Below are 18053 nucleotides of genomic sequence, written 5' to 3'. Positions count from 1 at the left end.
GACAAATTTGATGAATTTTATAATAAGACGAAAAAAAAAGGTGTATAATTTTGCGAATTCAAAAAAGAAAAACTAATGAGCATTGCATGAGTGGTTACTTTTTGCGAGATAAAGTGAATGAATCGTTCTTAGTTTGAGCGTGTTGTTCGCATATCCTTGTTTGTACTCGATAAAAATACTAGTTCTCCAACGTTACAAGTGTCAACAATTCCCAAACTGATCGAGCTTCTTCCTTTCCACATTCCGGTTGACAATGCAAGTGTCACGCATCTCCAACTCTTTTACCACCTTCGCTTCCACCAACTTTCTGTAACTTCATTTCTTATCATTATTCACTATTATTGATTCCACATACATTCACCCTTCACGGCCATTCAAACTTATTCCTCTTTCCCTATTATTTGTTAATACAACCTTTTTTTTTATGCGGCTTCTTGTTGCAATTTAAGGAATAATAAGTTACAAAAACAGACAGAAAAAGAAATACCAATCCCGCTTTTGAAAAGGGTAGTTGCATTGTAACAATGGTTAACAACAAGAACAAGGAGAGAGACACTGAGTTTTTCTTGGATCAGAGCAATGAGGATGCTAACGAGGATGAACAGGATATTGAAGCTGTCAAGTACGAGAGTGAGAGTAGTAGTGAAGGTGTCAGTGACAATGAGGAAGGTCCTAGACCAATACCTAATTCTTTTTCTTCTCAGAAATGGCCTCAAAGTTACAAGTACTAATCTTCTTTGCCTTTTGTAACTTAATATATGATGTGCCATTTCTGTTAGTTCTGTTGATGAAACTCTTATTTTTCATTTTTTTTTTTTTTCCCTTTTGTTTTCTTGTTGCCTTTTGGGTGGCTCCACCTTAGTTTAGAGAAAATTTACAGTGTGGTTCTTTATTATGGCTTATATATTTCCATGAAAGAGTGCCCATATTTAGCTTCTTTTAAGTTTCACAAAAATTTATTGGCTTCTGGTATTACAATATATCCCTGGCTGTGGCTAAATAGAGCAAGGATATTGAAATTCTTATATTGACTGAAGATGAAATTAGAGAGATATATTATAAAATCATAACATGAACTCCGCTTAATAGTTAAGTTGTTGGGTTAAAATGATTCTTTACATAATATCAAAGATTGACTAAATTGTTACAAGTTCGATTTTCACCGCCTCATTTTATTAATAAATATTGTGAAATTTCTTAGCACAGGTAAGAGGGAATATTATCTAGCCTTCAAGCCTAATTGACTCTTGTGTGAGAAGACATTGTTAGAAAGAAATAAAATAAAACCATGAATGTGACATTCACCTAACAATTTAGAATTTAAGTTATTGGGTTGAAATTATTCTTTAGCTATGGCATATCAGATTTCCTTGTCCAAATTAATGGATTTGTGAGGAGTTGACTAAGATTGTTTTGGTATTCTCAATATGCTTTGCTAGAATTGTGTGTAATGCAGCTTTGTGGCTCTTCCTTTTTCCCATTAACCTCGGGCATTCATTATTCTTCTCTGATTGTGTTTTTTTTCCCTCTTATATGACAGAGAGGCTGTCGATTCTTACACAATTGCTGCAGCTCCAAATCTTGAATCAATTATAAGAGCACCAAGTGTTATTTATTCAAGCTTTGTCGGTCATTCAAAGAGTTACCTAGAACAAGATGCAAAGACTTCTTTACTATCTGGTCAGCTTAGTCAATTTCAAGAAGGGATCTCGAGAAGACAATCAACATGGTGGGAGAAAGCTTCAATTCAAATGCAAATTCCTGAAGAAATACCCATTAATTATGGATGTAGCCTCACTCAAACCATATTTAATGGTATGTTATTTAATTTTAGTAACTCAGTAATCTGTTGCCATATCCTTGAATTTTTTTTTTTTTTTTTTTTTTTTTTTCATATGTACGTGTGCTCAATGAACATTGTAAAGCTGAGAGAAAAATATTCCTCCATTTTGGTAATGGATGTTGCTTTAATGTCACTGCTGAGATAAAACAAGGAGTGTGAATCACAGGTCCTCTAATGGTGTTTCTCTCAAACACTTAAAACACACAAGGAGTTCTCTGAATATACCTATTTTGTATATCATTAACATTCAAGCCTTACATTCAAATGATTTACATGGTACTATTTAAAAGCAATAGCAAATAACTAGAAATACTAATGACTAACTTAGGAAATCTAAACACATTAATGACTACTTCTTAGAAACTTTAAACTCATTAATGTCCACTAACAAACTCCTAAGAGACACACCTCTTCACCAAAAAAACCTTTCATTTTCTATTTTCTTTTATTCAAATAAAGTTTAAAAACCCAACAAAACTCCTCCTTAAACTTTAATATCTCTACCATCCTTCATTCCCATCTTCTTCTTGCAATTTTCAAACAACAATGTCGGCAGGGGCTTTGTAAAAATATCTCCAACTTGATCTCGGCTTGCAACATGAGTGAGCTCAACTTTTCCTTCTTTGACTTGATCTCGGATGATTGACCGGGTTCTTTGCTAACTCGATTGCAGACTTGTTGTCAACTCGGATTTCGGTTGCGCCGACTTGCCCTTGCTCCAGCTTGCTTAGTAAATTCCTTAGCCATATTGCATGGCAAACACACCAAGATGCCGCAACATACTCGGCTTCACATGTAGACAGGGTCACAATGGGTTCCTTCTTTGACACCCACGTGAAAGCCGTGTTTCCCATGAAAAACACATAGCCAGTCGTGCTCTTTCTATCATCAATATCTCCGCACCAATCACTGTCTGAGTAACCCGTCAACTTGTATTTGTCCGACTTCGAGTAATGAAGTCCTTGTGAGGTTGTTCCTTTCACATATCTCAGAATTCTCTTAGCCGCCTTCCAGTGAGTGTACCCCGGGTCTTCCATAAATCGACTTATGATTCCAACACTCAGACACAGATCCGGCCTCGTACACGTCAAATATCTCAGACTTCCAACTAGACTCCGGTAGTAACTCGGATCAACTCTCTCTCCTCCATCATACTTCGAAATTTTCAACCCGGGTTCCATTGGCGTTGAAACCGGGTTGCAGTCACTCATTTTAAACTTCTCTAAAATTCCTTTTGCATAGGCTTCCTGAGAGACGAAGATCCCGGATTTGTCTTGTCTGACCTCCAGACCAAGAAAGTACCTCATCAGACCGAGATCCGTCATCTCGAACTCCTTCGTCATTTTCTTCTTAAAGTCTTGAATCATCCCTTCATCATTACCCAAGAAAATCAGATCATCAACATATAGAGCAACAAGAAGAATTTTACCTCCTTTCTTCTTCACATATAGTGCATGTTCATATGGACATTGTTCAAGTCCATCCTTCTTGAAGTAATTGTCAATTCTTGTGTTCCAGGCTCTTGGGGCCTGCTTCAATCCATACAAAGCTTTCTTCAGTCTCAACACTTTTCTTTCTTCTTCGGCTTTCATGAATCCCGGAGGTTGTTCCAGATATACCTCCTCTTCGAGTACTCCATTTAAGAATGCCGACTTCACATCCATCTGATAGATCGGCCATCCAAATTGGGCTTCTTGAGAGATCAACAGCCTGATTGTCTCCATTCTTGCTACGGGTGCGAACACCTCGTCATAATCAATGCCAGCCTTCTGCCTATACCCTTTCGCCACTAGCCGAGCTTTGTATCTTTCGATCTCCCCCTTAGCGTTCATTTTCTTCTTGTAGACCCATTTCACACCAATGGGCCGACTTCCTCTGGGCAGCTCGGCTAACTCCCACGTCTTGTTCTTTTCTATCGCCTTTATTTCCTCCTCCATGGCTGATTGCCATTTCTCATCTCGGATGGCTTCTTCAAAGCTTACTTCTTCAGAATCTGCCAATAGACATACCAAGTGTGCTTCACTGGTGGAATCATACAAATCTTGTAGACTCCTTAATCTCGGTTGTCTCTGCTCTTCATCACTATCTGAGTCATTCGGATTCTCAGGAATCCGGGTCGAAGGTTGTCCGACCTCAATTGATTTTAGTCCGGGTTCCACATTGACCCCGGATGGACTACTCCAGTCCCATCCATCTTCCTCATTCACTTTTACATCTCGGCTCACCAACACCTTTTTATTGACGGGGTCCAGCAACTTGTACCCCTTCGTCTTCTCATCATAGCCAATAAACACATACTTCTTACTTTTATCTTCTAGCTTTGTCCTCAATTGATCTGGTATATGTGCATACGCAACACTACCAAAAATCTTGAAATGAGCCACTGATGGCTTTAGACCACTCCATGCTTCTTGTGGAGTTTTATCATTCACACTTGAGTGCGGACATCGGTTTTGCACGTACACGGCACATTACACGGCTTCTCCCCAGAACTCCTTTGGCATGTTATTCGTTTTCCGCATAGATCGGACCATATCCAGGATAGTCCGGTTCTTTCTCTCAGCTACTCCATTCTGCTGGGGCGAGTACGGAGCGGTCAGGAATCGCCTTATCCCATGTTCTTCACAATACTTCTTGAAAGCTGTTGACAAGTACTCCCCACCTCGGTCTGAGCGAACCGATTTGATGTACCTCCCAGTACCATTCTCTATCATTGTTTTAAAACTCCTAAATGCCTCTAGCACCTCGGATTTTTCCTTCAAAAAATACACCCAAGTCTTTCGACTGAAATCATCAATAAAGGTTACAAAATACTTCTTACCACTGAAAGACCCCGGAGTAATGGGTCCACACAGGTCGGTATGGATCAACTCCAGAGGCTGCCTAGCTCGGTATCTCGCCATTCTTTGGAATAGGCTCCTCGCATGTTTTCCCAATACGCAGTCCTCACAAAATTTTCCTTCAGAGTTAATCTTTGGTAGTCCCACTACCATGTTTTTCTTCATCATCTTGGTCAGACCACCATAATGAAGGTGTCCAAACCGTCTATGCCACAAGTCCATCTTATCTTCTACCCCGGCTTGAAGACAGCCGACCTCCATGCTCCTTAGACTTAGCTTGTACATTCTGTTCTTTTCCATCTGAACTCGGGCTATCAGACGCCCTTGTTTGTCTTTCAACAGTAGAACTCGGTCTGTCATTAGAACCGAGTAACCCTTCTCCATCAGCTGTCCAATGCTCAATATGTTACTTTTGAGCTCGGGCACGTAATACACGTCCCGGATTATACAACCTCGTCCATCCTTTTGCAAGAAACAGATCGTACCTCGGCCCTTTACTTCAATTTTGGACGCGTCTTCAACTCCTTAAACAAGTGTTTGTAACCACACATGTGATTACTGGCACCGGTATCCAAATACCACTCCGTCTCATTTTTTGAACTGGTTTCACCATGGGCTAGCATAAGAACTCCTCCATCTCCTTCTACAGCGAGGTTTGAAGCCTCGTCAACTCTTCTTTCATCTCGGCAATCCTTAGCGAAATGCCCAACTCGGCCACAGTTGTAACACTTGTCCGAGTTGCAATCTCTCGAGTAATGGCCATACTTGCCACACTTGTAACATTCCACATTTGTTTGATTTGACCACCGGCCTCTTCCACCTCGGCCACGTCCTCTTCCTCTCTGACTCGACTCAGCTCTTTCTTCATTTCTCACCTCATGACCTCGGCCACGACCACCTCGGCCATTTCCACGTCCAGCTCGTCCACGACCTCTACCTCGGACATCTTGAGAATAGAGCGCCTTCTCATCTTTAATGTTTGCTTTTGTCTGGAGTGCTTGCTCCAGCGACTCCTCCTTTTTCTTCTTCTTGCGCTGCTCATGCGCCTCAAGGGAACCTGCTAGCTCTTCAACAGAAAGCGTAGCCAAGTCCTTCGACTCCTCAATTGCACATACCACGTTTTCGAAGTCGTCTGTCAACGACCGGAGAATCTTTTCAACAACTCTAGTCTCAGATAATTCCTCACCATTCTGCTTTAACTGATTCACCACGGCTTGAACGCGGGTGATGAACTCGGATACACCCTCTGAATCTTTCATCTTCATGCCTTCCAACTCGCCACGTAGAGTTTGAAATCGGACCTGCTTTACTCGGTCAGCACCTTTATAGACATTTTCCAAGATGTCCCATGCTTCCTTAGACGTCGTTGCTCCTGCTATCTTCTCAAATCCGGACTCGTCTACAGCTCGGAAAAGCGTGTATAAGGCTGACTTGTCCTTCGCACGCGTCTCTTTCAACGCCTTGGTTTGAGCTGCTGAGTATCCTGCGGTAGTTGCAGGTTCAGCAAAACTGTCCTGAACAACATCCCAAGCATCCTGGGATCCGAGCAACGCCTTCATCTGGATACTCCAATTCACGTAATTCGCCTTTGTCAGGCGGGGCAACGACATACTGGAAGTGCTCACACTCTCCATAACTCAAGCTCTGATACCAATTTGTGAATCACAGGTCCTCTAATGGTGTTTCTCTCAAACACTTAAAACACACAAGGAGTTCTCTGAATATACCTCTTTTGTATATCATTAACATTCAAGCCTTACATTCAAATGATTTACATGGTACTATTTAAAAGCAATAGCAAATAACTAGAAATACTAATGACTAACTTAGGAAATCTAAACACATTAATGACTACTTCTTAGAAACTTTAAACTCATTAATGTCCACTAACAAACTCCTAAGAGACACACCTCTTCACCAAAAAAACCTTTCATTTTCTATTTTCTTTTATTCAAATAAAGTTTAAAAACCCAACAAGGAGTACTTGTAAATGTAATGTTCTGCTTATGCTTACTACTTAAAAATAAATGTAAGAGATTGAAAGGTTGGTTTTTGGATTAAATATATTGAAAGGTATGATTCATTCTCTGCCCCGAAAAAGTATTATTATGCTCTATGAAGCACCGACACTTCAAACACCTTGACGTGTCGTGTCCGACACTCCCCGACACTTCAATACACGTTATAGAAATTCAAAAAAAGGTTCAAATGTTGCAATGCGTTCAGTTTTTAGTTTTAACTATTAGATTCGTTGGATTACGATTACCATTTTATTGAGTTTAATATAAATATATGGGATATCTTATGTTTCTTTGCAAAATTGATGAATATTATAAGTTGAGTTTCATTTTTTTGTTAAATTATTGAATATTAAATATAATATACATTACATAAATTAAAAATATTATTTAATATCAAAACGTGTTCTAACATGTCGAAATCTAACATTTTTTAGAATTAACGTGTCAGAATGTCGTGTCGTTCGTATCACGTATCCCGTGTCATATCGGTGCTAGATAGATTATGCCTATAAACAAGTCCTACTTCCTTTATTTATATTTCTAACTGGTCATTTTATGTGGTAATTTTGTACCTGGCCAGGGATTAATGTGATGGCTGGAGTTGGCCTTTTGTCTGCACCTTTTACAACGAAACAAGCTGGGTGGGCGAGTTTGGTGGTGATGCTTCTTTTTGGAGTTGTATGTTGTTATACGGCAGATCTTATGAGACATTGCTTTGAAAGCAGAGAAGGGATCATTAGCTACCCAGATATAGGCGAAGCTGCATTTGGAAGATATGGACGACTTCTTGTATCAGTAAGCATGTGTTTAGTTTTGATTAATTTTGGGAGAAAAATCTTTTTTTTTTTCAAAAGCTCTCTTAGTAGGATTTTGATTACTAAGTTGTTTTGAACCAAAAATAAACCAATCCAAACACACACTAAGTTTGTGTCCAAATTGTTATGCGGTCCTTGTTCCACCCCCCCCCCCCTTCTCTTAAAATTTTTTGTTATGCTTCATTGTGTCTTTGCTTTATTTCCTCCCTTCAAGTTCTAAGATTTGACTTTGTGGATCTCAAATTTTATTTGATTCATGCTAGATGGTGTAGGTTCATCCTTGTCTTTGATCTTTCTATTTTACATCTCAAGGCCCTGACAAAATGTACCATATAATGATTTTTCTCTATTTATTATTGTTTCTTATAAATTCCTTGTAGTTGGAGTGAGAAGAATCCTGACACATGATGTTTTTCACCCATGCACACATTGGTGGTTTTAATAATCAATGTTTACTAACATTTATTTTTTATTTTTCAATCTTTGTCGCAGATCATTTTATACACTGAATTATATGTAAGTTCTGAATTGATCCATTTCTTTTGTTTCCTTTAACAACAACTGTGCTTTATAACTCTGCATCATCAGTATGAGATATCTTTTCATGAATGCAGTCATACTGTATAGAATATATCATCTTGGAAGGAGATAACCTTACTGGGCTGTTTCCTGGAACGTCCTTGAATTGGGGCAGTTTCCATGTTGATTCCAAGCATTTGTTTGGAGTTTTGGCTGCACTTATTATTCTCCCAACTCTTTTGTTGAAGGATCTTCGTATAATCTCCTATCTCTCAGGTTCTCCAAACTCAAGAAGATTTGTTAGGTTTAAGGATCTTTGTTTTTCAATCCAATTTAATCAAGCACTTACTGGATCATTTGTGATGATTCTGCAGCTGGAGGGGTTGTTGCTACAATTTTAATTACTGTCTGTATATTTGCTGTTGGGACAACAGATGATGTTGGATTCCATCACAATGGTCCACTGTTGAATTGGAGTGGCATTCCATTTGCTTTTGGTATCTATGGGTTTTGCTTTTCTGGACATTCAGTTTTTCCAAATATTTACCAGTCTATGGCTGTCAAAAAAGAATTTAACAAGGCAGTAATGACATGGTATAGTACCTAACTTTCTTTGTTAATGGAGAGAAGACTTGTTTTCTTCTTTATTATACCTGACTCATTTATTTGTGTACAGTTTTATTTTATGTGTGTTGATATATGGAAGCGTTGCAATCATGGGGTTTCTCATGTTTGGTGAAGAGACTTCGTCTCAGATAACATTGAATCTGCCACCAAATACATTTGCTTCCAAAGTTGCCAAGTGGACAACAGTAAGAGATTCTTATAGTCTCTTTGGGCTACTTTAAAAAAATTTCTTTGTAGTGAACATTTACAGAGTTTACAATTTTGTATTCTTTTCTCTTTCAGGTGATTAACCCGTTAACCAAATATCCTTTTTTGTAACAAATTACTTTTGTTAAAGTTCAACTTGGCTTGATCATATTCAGCAGAAATTTTGAATTAACTTTTCCTTAATTTTAAACAAATATGCTTTGATGATGAACCCATTGGCAAGGAGTGTAGAAGAGTTGCTGCCGGATAGCATTTCAAGTACTTATTGGTGTTTCATTCTTCTTAGAACAGCACTGCTTATATCTACAGTTTGTGCCGCTTTTCTGATACCCTTTTTTGGTAAGTCTTAGACTTTGTCTCTGTAATACAATACATTTGTATGTGCTCACAATTAATTAAAGGACACTTAAGAATATCATATGGCTATGGCGTGTTAATCATTGTATGTTCTTCTATATATATTTACTTAAAAGCTAGAGCTAGTTAGTACTTTGCACAACCTTGTTATTTTTGAATAACAATGAATTATTGGACCATCAAATAGGTGTGGGATTGTTATATATAATACAGTCACTTATTGCAATACACAACTGTTTTTGTACCTTTTATATATATATATATATATATATATATATATATATATATATATATATATATATATATATTGTATGTAATGCTCTTATTGTCCTTGACAAATTTTAAAGTGCTAACTTATCTTTATTTCACAAAAAAATGTGTGTATAAGATCTGTATTAAATATTAGCACTGGTGATATGTGTCAGATGAACAATATGATTCTAACACTGTTCTTTTCAATTTCAGGGCTTGTGATGGCTTTAATTGGTTCCCTCCTCAGTATACTTGTGGTAAGCATAAACTTTCAGTTAAATATTCATCACAATCAATATCTCACTATGTTTAAGGACCATGAACATGCCTCTGTAAACAAATAGTTATACTCTAATACTAATTTAAGAACAGCAGAAAGAATGAGATGGAGATAAAAGACTAATTTGTCTTCAATCGTCGGCATTACTTTTTTCTTTGTTAGCATTCAAACATAAAATATTACCTGTGTCACATTATAGGTAAAATTCCCTGCCTTACATTCAACGGTTCCTGAATGCTCTGCCACACGCTCTTATTTTTCTTTTAAAGTCCAACATGACTAAAAAATAGGCATGGTTTAATGCACATATTCTAAAATATTCTCATAAATGCATATATATACATTATTCACGTCCTAAGGCAGGGATCTTTGGCCTTTTACTTGTTAGGAGTTCATATGAAACTGCAATGTCATGTAGGATTGCTATATTTTCAGGCAGTGATATTGCCGTCTTTATGTTTTCTGAGAATCGTGGGGAATAAAGCAACAAATACACAGGTATCAGTGCAGCTGATCTTGTTAGTGTGTGTATATATATATATATATATAGAGAGAGAGGTAGGATCTTACCTCATATATATATATATATATATTCAACTATAATTATCTTATGAAAATTTTCAGGGTAATAAGTTCTCTCTTCCAATTTTTTTATCTTTTTTCTGGCATGATCAGGTTGCTCTGAGCGTCGTAATTGCTGCATGGGGAATCACTAGTGCTTTCTTTGGAACATATTCATCAGTATCAAAGATTGTGCAGAGTTTCAGCACAAGTCCAGCCATTTGAATTGTTATGATGATAACAAGACCTTGCTCTCTCCTGATGAAACCTTTCATCGTAAGGTTCAAGTTTTCTAGTGGAATACAAAGAGTTCAGCAACTTTTTGAATTACATAAAAGTCAAAAGTGTTTCTCCTTTTAAATAACATAATTTATGTCATTTCACTCTCACAAAGAGGTGACACACACCTTTATACTTTTTTGTCCACTCTCTCTCCTACTTTATCTATCTCTTACTCTCACTTAAAATAACACAACTTTACATTCTTTAAAATAATACACACTTTTTCCTACATAAAAATACCATTAAGTTTCTTTTAAAAACAACAAACAAACTAAAAACTTATTAGTATTATAGTTATTTACCTTTTGGATATATTTACGGGTTCATCGATTACATAACTAATATAATTCAAACACTGACGGACCCATATGTTTATTTATATTTTTATATATATTATAAAAAAATAAAAGGGTTTGATTTTAATGAGCACAGAGAATACTTGTGTTTCAACTTATTATTGTAAATTTTTAGTTTAAAAAATATTAAAATATGTAATAATATTTAATATATACGATTTATGAATTAAATAGCATGTAAAATATAAAGATGTTCAAATTTTATGTTAAAATTTATTTTTATTATTTTTCATGTTGATTTTTGTATTTTTTTTAATTTTTATCTATTGAATAATTTCATATATTAAATATTTAACACATTTTAATATATTTTTATAATTAAAAATTAATTAATAATAAAGTGAAATTATCTGTCTTCAATAAAACCTAATTCAAGTTTTTCTTTTTTAATTAAATCCGGCTTCCATTATTTATTTTTTGTCAGATTTAAAAATTATAAGATATTAAAATACCGTTAAAAAAAAATTATTCAATAAAGAAAGTATTTGGTCATTTTGTTTAAAATAAATCTATATAATAAGCAAATGCTCACTTAACTTGTTAGTCATTGTGTATGTTATACCGACACGAGACACAAGATACAACATAATATTTTGACACGTTAATTTTAAATAGTTTTAAATTTCGACACGTTAGGACATATTTTGATATTAAATAATAGTTTTAATTTATGTAGTGTGTGTTATATTTAATATCCATCAATTTTGCAAAGAAACATAAGATGTCTAAATATTTATATTAAACTCAATAAAATAATAATCATAATCCAACGAATCTAATAGTTAGAACTTAAAACGTAATGCAATGCAACCATTGAACATTTTTGAGTCTTTGTAACGAGTATTAAAGTGTTAAAGAGTGTCAAAAAATGTCGAACACGACACGTCAAAATTTTTAAAGTATCAATGGTTGTTATATATTACTTTATGGTTATACAGCTAGCAAAAGTAGCAAGGAGGCCCTTTATTATAAATGTGGGGAAGGGAGAGATAAGCAGACAGAGAATGAATTTATAACATCGGGTACAATAATCGTTGATAACTGTTATTGCAATAGACTGCATTTATCCAAAATGGGACCAAATTGAAGGTCAATTTTCCAATTACTAAAGCCATTTAATTTGCTATTCGAGAGCTATGTTTGTCTGTATTGTCTGTGTGACGTCTAACACCCTCATAATTATTTGATATTGTATTAGCTTAACTCATTGGTCGTTGCTTTTTTTTTTATTCACTAATAATATGCTGGCTATTCTTCATTTTCAGAGGTCACAATTGACTTTGAGGGTATGTTTGATTTGATTTTTTTTTCTTCAAAACTGTTTTGTAATATAATTTTTGAAAACTAGTTTTAAAAATAAGAGAATAATAAAACTTATTTTAATATAAATATATCTAAAGTTGGAAAGAAATATTAAAGAACTTTCACAACTATAAAATTATAAATGAAAAATAATTTAAAATTGAAAAAATTAAATTTATTTATGATAGTATATTAATAAATTTTCATAACACCGCAAAAACAACAAAATCAAAAAATAAATTTTGAGAACATATTTCTAATTTTAGTTTTAAAAACTTAAAAACAATTATTATTTTGAAAGTCGTTTTTATAAAACAATTTTAAAAAAATAAGTTTTTTATTTTTATTCTAAAAGGTAAAAAACTATTTTTGAAAACAAAAATCAAACAAGCGCTGACTTTTTCTCTTTCTCTTTCTCTAAGAGAATGCAAATTTGTTGTTGTTGTTTTTTTTTGGTGAGAGAAAAGAATGGAAATTAACTTTGAATGATTGTACACAACTGCATTCACCTTCAAGGCTTCAACAGTTTTTGATGGCCCAAATTCCACATCATAGAGTACGGGTTACAAAAGTGATTATAGCCAAGCTCTCCAGCAACTAGAAACATAAATATAAATAAATGCCATTGAGCAAATAAATTCAGTATAAAACTCTTTGAACTAGTTCCCTATTTTATAACATTATAAACATTCCGGATTTGCTAAATGGGGTATTAAATACAATGTGCCAATATTTTATCCCATTCGAAATCCATTTGACCCCTTTGCTAGCGTGATTTTCAAAACTGCTTTGTGCAGCGGAACTTATGGTCCAATAGTAGTAGTATATTAACTTAATTCTCTTCTCTATTAGGCCTAGTGCCCAATATCATAAGGTCATGAAAAACTCCAAATTTGATTTTTGGGATATTTATAATGTTAAAATATATTGATCCATACTAAGTCATTTTTTCTAACATCAATACTATTGAATCAACTTCTTCATAATACTTAAGCAGTACGTATCTTTAATCTTTAATCTATTTAAGAGTATTTCCATTATGTCCGTTAGATGTTGAATCGGATATGTAAAATACTTAAGGTTAGCATTTTGTTGAGTTTATCTGGATGATTTATTACTTGTTACTGTGGGGTCTTTGGTTATCGCTCATCAGAGCATTTTCATGCATGCTCCTAGCCACTGTTGGCAAGCATGAATGACTAATTAAAGTCCCTTTTTGCCGTGGGAGAGGAAAGAATAACCGAAACAATACAAGATCTAAAGGAATTATTGCTACAATTTTCTCCTACAAATCTGATTGATGCTTTATAATGGTGCTAGAACCTATTTCGATTGCGATGAAGCTTCAGCGTACACAATCCGTTCCAGAGTTTAAAATAATAGACTACCTATGTTTATTTTTATATGTAATATGATCATGAATTTTCTTTATTTGCATCAAGCCATATACATCTGTGAGGTAATTTACATAAAAGTACCTATGTTCTCAACGCTTTTATTTTTTAATCATTCAGTAAATCTGCTCAATATGCTTAACCAAAATGAACAAGGATCTGGCCATCTATATTAACCGCAGAAGGTTCACATTCCTTCCATTTGCACTGCATCCCTTTATCAAAATTGTAATAAGATCATTGTTGCTTTACCATTAAGCTGACGCCAATTATTAGAGGTATGTTAAAACTTTAGGAAGCATTTAATCCTATTTATTTTTTCATTTTTCAACAACTCTCTACTTGAACTTCAGTAAGGTAGGCCACCAAAATCAGAGTTTGATCTCCTTGTGTATTCTGCAACTAGTTGAGCAACAAACGAAGATTTATTCTTAAGCAGTTTCTTTGGTGAGTCATATTTCTCAAGAAGCGTGCACCATCAATATGAAGAGAAATCATATTCACTTTTATGAGAAAAAAAAAGAAAAAAACAAACTGACAAATATACAAGAAAAAATAAAAAACAAATGATTCTTAATTACCTTGATTTATAAACAGAACCATGTCACGATCAACGACTGAAGTTATTCAATGAGCTATGGTAACTGCAAAACTCATGATGATATGAAATCATTCTCACTACATTTAAAGATATAATTTTGACTTGTAACACATCCTATATCTATGTTTAAAGTTTTTAGAAGTCAAAACTACGGAGTCAAGTTTCCCTTCTTTCTTCCTTACTTTATCTCCAAGTTGGCACATAACTAGAGCCTATAATATTTCTTAGAATTTATGAATATGCATAACCTGTACTAACGAGACAATTACTTCCTAGTGCCATGAAAAAAAAAAATTACCTCCCAAATCTGTTCATCTGTGTACTCTTCCAGTGAGTCCAGGTTGCTTCTTACATTCCCTTCAAACATTGTTGGATCCCGAGGAATAATGCTTAATGTGGAACGTAAATCATGAACTTCAATCAAAGATATGTTAGTGTTGTCTATCAAATTAGTGTTGTCTATCAAAATTTGTTCAGCAACTGGTTCCACAAGTCAGAAAAGTGTTTGCACTATAGTTATTTTTCCACTTCCTGTTCTTCTCACAATGCCAGTTTTTTTTATCCAGCACATGTAAAACAAGAGGCAAGTGAGGAGCATACCAAACCTACATCACACACTGCCTCATTAAGCATAGATATCATAAACTAAAATCAAACTCAGTTACCTCTTTTTCTACAGGATATTCTTATGAATGGGTTAAAATCCCCTGCATTAAATTTTTTTTCTCTAATATTGCTCGTCTTAGCCAACATGCTGGCATGCCAACAATCAACAAGCATTCACCAGGATCAATAGCTGTTATATGTGGCCATGACTCATACATATCACCTCCTCAACAGTCACCACCATATAAACAATCCAGCAATCAATGACAGACTTTTAACCTATTCATATATCTTCACTTCCATCAATCAATGCCAGACTTTTATATATTTTCACCACCATATAAACCAATGCAGATACTAGATATCTTCACTTTTTAACCTGCTTAAATTCTAAGTAACAAACAATGCAAGACTTTTTTATATATCAATCAATCAAACAATGCAGATACTAGAAAGGGCGACACTATTAAAAAATTAACCACAAATCAATCAAATAATTTTGCATTGGTAGGGTATTTTCAAGTAATCATCATCAATGTTCTCCAGTATGAAATAAAAATTTCTATTCTCAACTAGTCTTGTATATTTTCTGCTTCCCACTGAAGTCTGGCATGTTGGTGCTGCTGCAATGGTTGAGCATCACCAGCACTTGAACTTCCAGCTATGATTGAAACAACCCCAGGCATGCCTGAACTTCCAGCCACACTTGACTCAAACCCAGGAATACTTGAACTTCCCAGTTGCCAGATAACCATCATTGCTCGATACAAGGTTTAGGCCAGCCAAATTGGGGGCATGTCACATACCCATCAAAACATTTGATTGAAGGTTTCATCAAAAATTTGTGGCACATAGTGGTGTCTTGGAACTCCAGAAAAGTGTAGTCAAGAAATTGAGACTTATCCAAATCTGTCATCCTTGCAAAGCCAAATGAGTTTGTCCAAGTGTCTATCACACTGGGAGAGGAAGGCAAGATCATCCTCTCAATTCCCAAGTGAGTCAACTGCTTCTCAAGCTCATTCATCAAGATGCTACACATTCCAAGTCTTCGAAACTTCCTCCTGGTGGCAACAAATGGTAGCTCAGCAACCTTCTGACCATAAATCCTTATGGTGGCAGCAGAAATCACCTGGTCATTCCTCTCCAAAATCACTGTGTAGAACCCACGAAAGTTGGAACGATTAAGTTCTGAACCTCTACTGAACATAACATCTGATATGATATCTCTCCCAGTGAAATCATTAATAACTAGATCAAAACACTCATGGAATACTCCAAGAGCCACACTTAGCTTGCTTTCAATTTGGCTCATGCGCTCAAGGTCTTCAGAAGTAAGATCTCCATGGTTATCACTTTTCGGGGTCTTCAACAATATCCAAGTAAGATTATCAGCACCCACGGGAATTGGTTTCCCTATCAGCTTTTGTAGACTGAAAAATATGTTCTCACAATCAGCATTGCAGAACCAATTCTTATTAGGGTGGTTTTCCAAGTTACAGGTAAAGCCTCTAGTCTTTAGGCACCCAATGTGGTATTTGTGCTCACATTGATCACAAACGAGCATACTGCAATCCACATTATCTGCACTATCTTCTTTGTATTTTGGTCTGTTGCATATTTTGCAGCAACATGGTGGGCAAAACCAATCACCATCAGGAACTTGTTGGAGACCTAGGCAACTGAGATGGAATGAGGATGGGCACCTATCACAGAGCATCAATTCACCACCATAACGACATATAGAACAAATGTTGTCATTGTCTTTATAAACGTTGTCTCTCTGCATAACAACATGATGATTTTTTTGTTGTGAACTACTCAAGGCTTCCCTTTAGCAATCCAACAGTGATCTTCCATCTTCCAAGAAGATATTAGTAGATGGACAGTGCTTTGTACAACCAGCATGAGCCGCAAAGTTAGTGGGGCCGAAAACCAAACCACAACAATCACATTCTATGCCACAATGCAATAGTTTCCCTTTTTTCACCACATTATATCTACCGCGGCAGAACACCTTGGATTCTAAAAGTACCACGTTGTTGTCAATCAACCAAGAGATAACTGTACCAGGATTTGAAGAACTTTGTACCTTATCCCCATGCCTCACCCTTTTCCTTGATCGTAAGACTTTACCTCTTTTACCGCCTATGGAACTCCCTTTGTCTTTTCATGGATTCCACTCATCATCGTCACCATCATCACATGACTCCCTTTGTCGTTTCTTGGATTTTCTTGGCTCAGCCCTCTGTTTCTTGGATTTTCTTGGTACCACCTGTGCTTGTGCAGAAGATGAAATCACTGTAGTGGAAGAGGCCTGATCAAGCTCACTCGTGGGTTGAGAGTGATCCACCTCATCATCATCATCAAATGACTCCCTTTCTTTTTTTCTTGCATGTTCTGGGATGCGCTCTTGCACTTGGTTTCTTGCATGTTCTTGGTTGTTCTTGTGGCTGTGCAGAAGATGATGACATGGCTGTAGTTGTTGAAGGCTGATGATCATGATCACGCTCAACTTGAAGACCCTTTGTTTCCAGAATCAAGGGAGCATTTTCAGGCCCACAACCTCCCTCTCGTATGCAGCTTTCGCATGCCCTTCCGAGAGAAATATGGTTCCTGCGATTGATGGGTGATGTATAACGCAATTCCCATCTACCTTGCTTATCAATGTACCACAAATTCCAACCCAAAGCACTTAGATGTTGCTTTGCTTTTAAGGACAGATCTCTTTTCCCACTACCTCGCCTATAATCTGTTGATCCTGTTAATTTGTACCAGTCGATCACTGCTTGAGGGCAAAACTTTGGTTCAATAGATACCGCAGGAGCCGAACTAGGAGCCATCAAATTCAAACTATTTCATGCAAAACCTGTTCAAGCGGAAGAAGAAGAATCAGGTAACGGGAATATATGTGTATATATATACATATATGCTAACAAGATTTTTTATTTTTTTTTGGTAAATCATAACAAGAATATCTTTAATCACGCATCGAATTGATATCACATATATATGTGCTAATTTAAAGGCATTGATTCTCATTTTTATATCATATATATGTGCTAATTTTATTAATTAAAGATATTATTCACGGTAACGTAATAATTTTAAATATGCGAGAGTGAAAGTTCAAATTTAGGAGATATTTTATTTTATATATACACATTACAAAAAACTATATAAACTCTATAAA

General features: G+C 35.7%; 1 protein-coding gene and 2 pseudogenes across 1 annotated transcript; 1 reads left to right on the top strand and 2 right to left on the bottom strand.

Moving 5' to 3' along the window:
* Positions 1-524: 524 nt before the first annotated feature.
* Positions 525-10547, top strand: LOC133298824 (amino acid transporter AVT1A-like). Its single transcript, XM_061498188.1, has 12 exons — positions 525-724; positions 1541-1815; positions 7285-7499; positions 8012-8035; positions 8134-8314; positions 8413-8632; positions 8715-8850; positions 8948-8964; positions 9063-9211; positions 9695-9738; positions 10197-10259; positions 10437-10547. Exons 1-12 carry the CDS (start codon positions 525-527, stop codon positions 10545-10547), a joined length of 1635 nt encoding a protein of 544 aa, XP_061354172.1.
* Positions 10548-14005: 3458 nt separating this feature from the next.
* LOC133298822 (ABC transporter C family member 3-like) lies at positions 14006-15621 on the bottom strand (annotated as a pseudogene).
* Positions 15618-17703, bottom strand: LOC133298821 (increased DNA methylation 1-like; annotated as a pseudogene).
* Between the last annotated feature and the right edge of the window lie 350 nt (positions 17704-18053).

The sequence above is a fragment of the Gastrolobium bilobum genome, unplaced genomic scaffold (assembly GCF_033153095.1).
Source record: "Gastrolobium bilobum isolate Gb01-03AN ecotype WA unplaced genomic scaffold, APGP_CSIRO_Gbil_v1 utg631110, whole genome shotgun sequence".
NCBI lineage: Eukaryota > Viridiplantae > Streptophyta > Magnoliopsida > Fabales > Fabaceae > Gastrolobium > Gastrolobium bilobum.
This window is presented reverse-complemented; position numbering and strand designations above follow the sequence as displayed.

What these genes read in the sequence shown, in the direction of transcription:
- LOC133298824 (XM_061498188.1), top strand. Translation starts at nt 525, where the DNA reads ATGGTTAACAACAAGAACAAGGAGAGAGACACTGAGTTTTTCTTGGAT. An exon ending in CACTCAAACCATATTTAATG is followed by an intron (nt 1,816 to 7,284) that starts GTATGTTATTTA and finishes GTACCTGGCCAG; the next exon opens with GGATTAATGTGATGGCTGGA. An exon ending in CCCTCCTCAGTATACTTGTG is followed by an intron (nt 9,739 to 10,196) that starts GTAAGCATAAAC and finishes CTATATTTTCAG; the next exon opens with GCAGTGATATTGCCGTCTTT.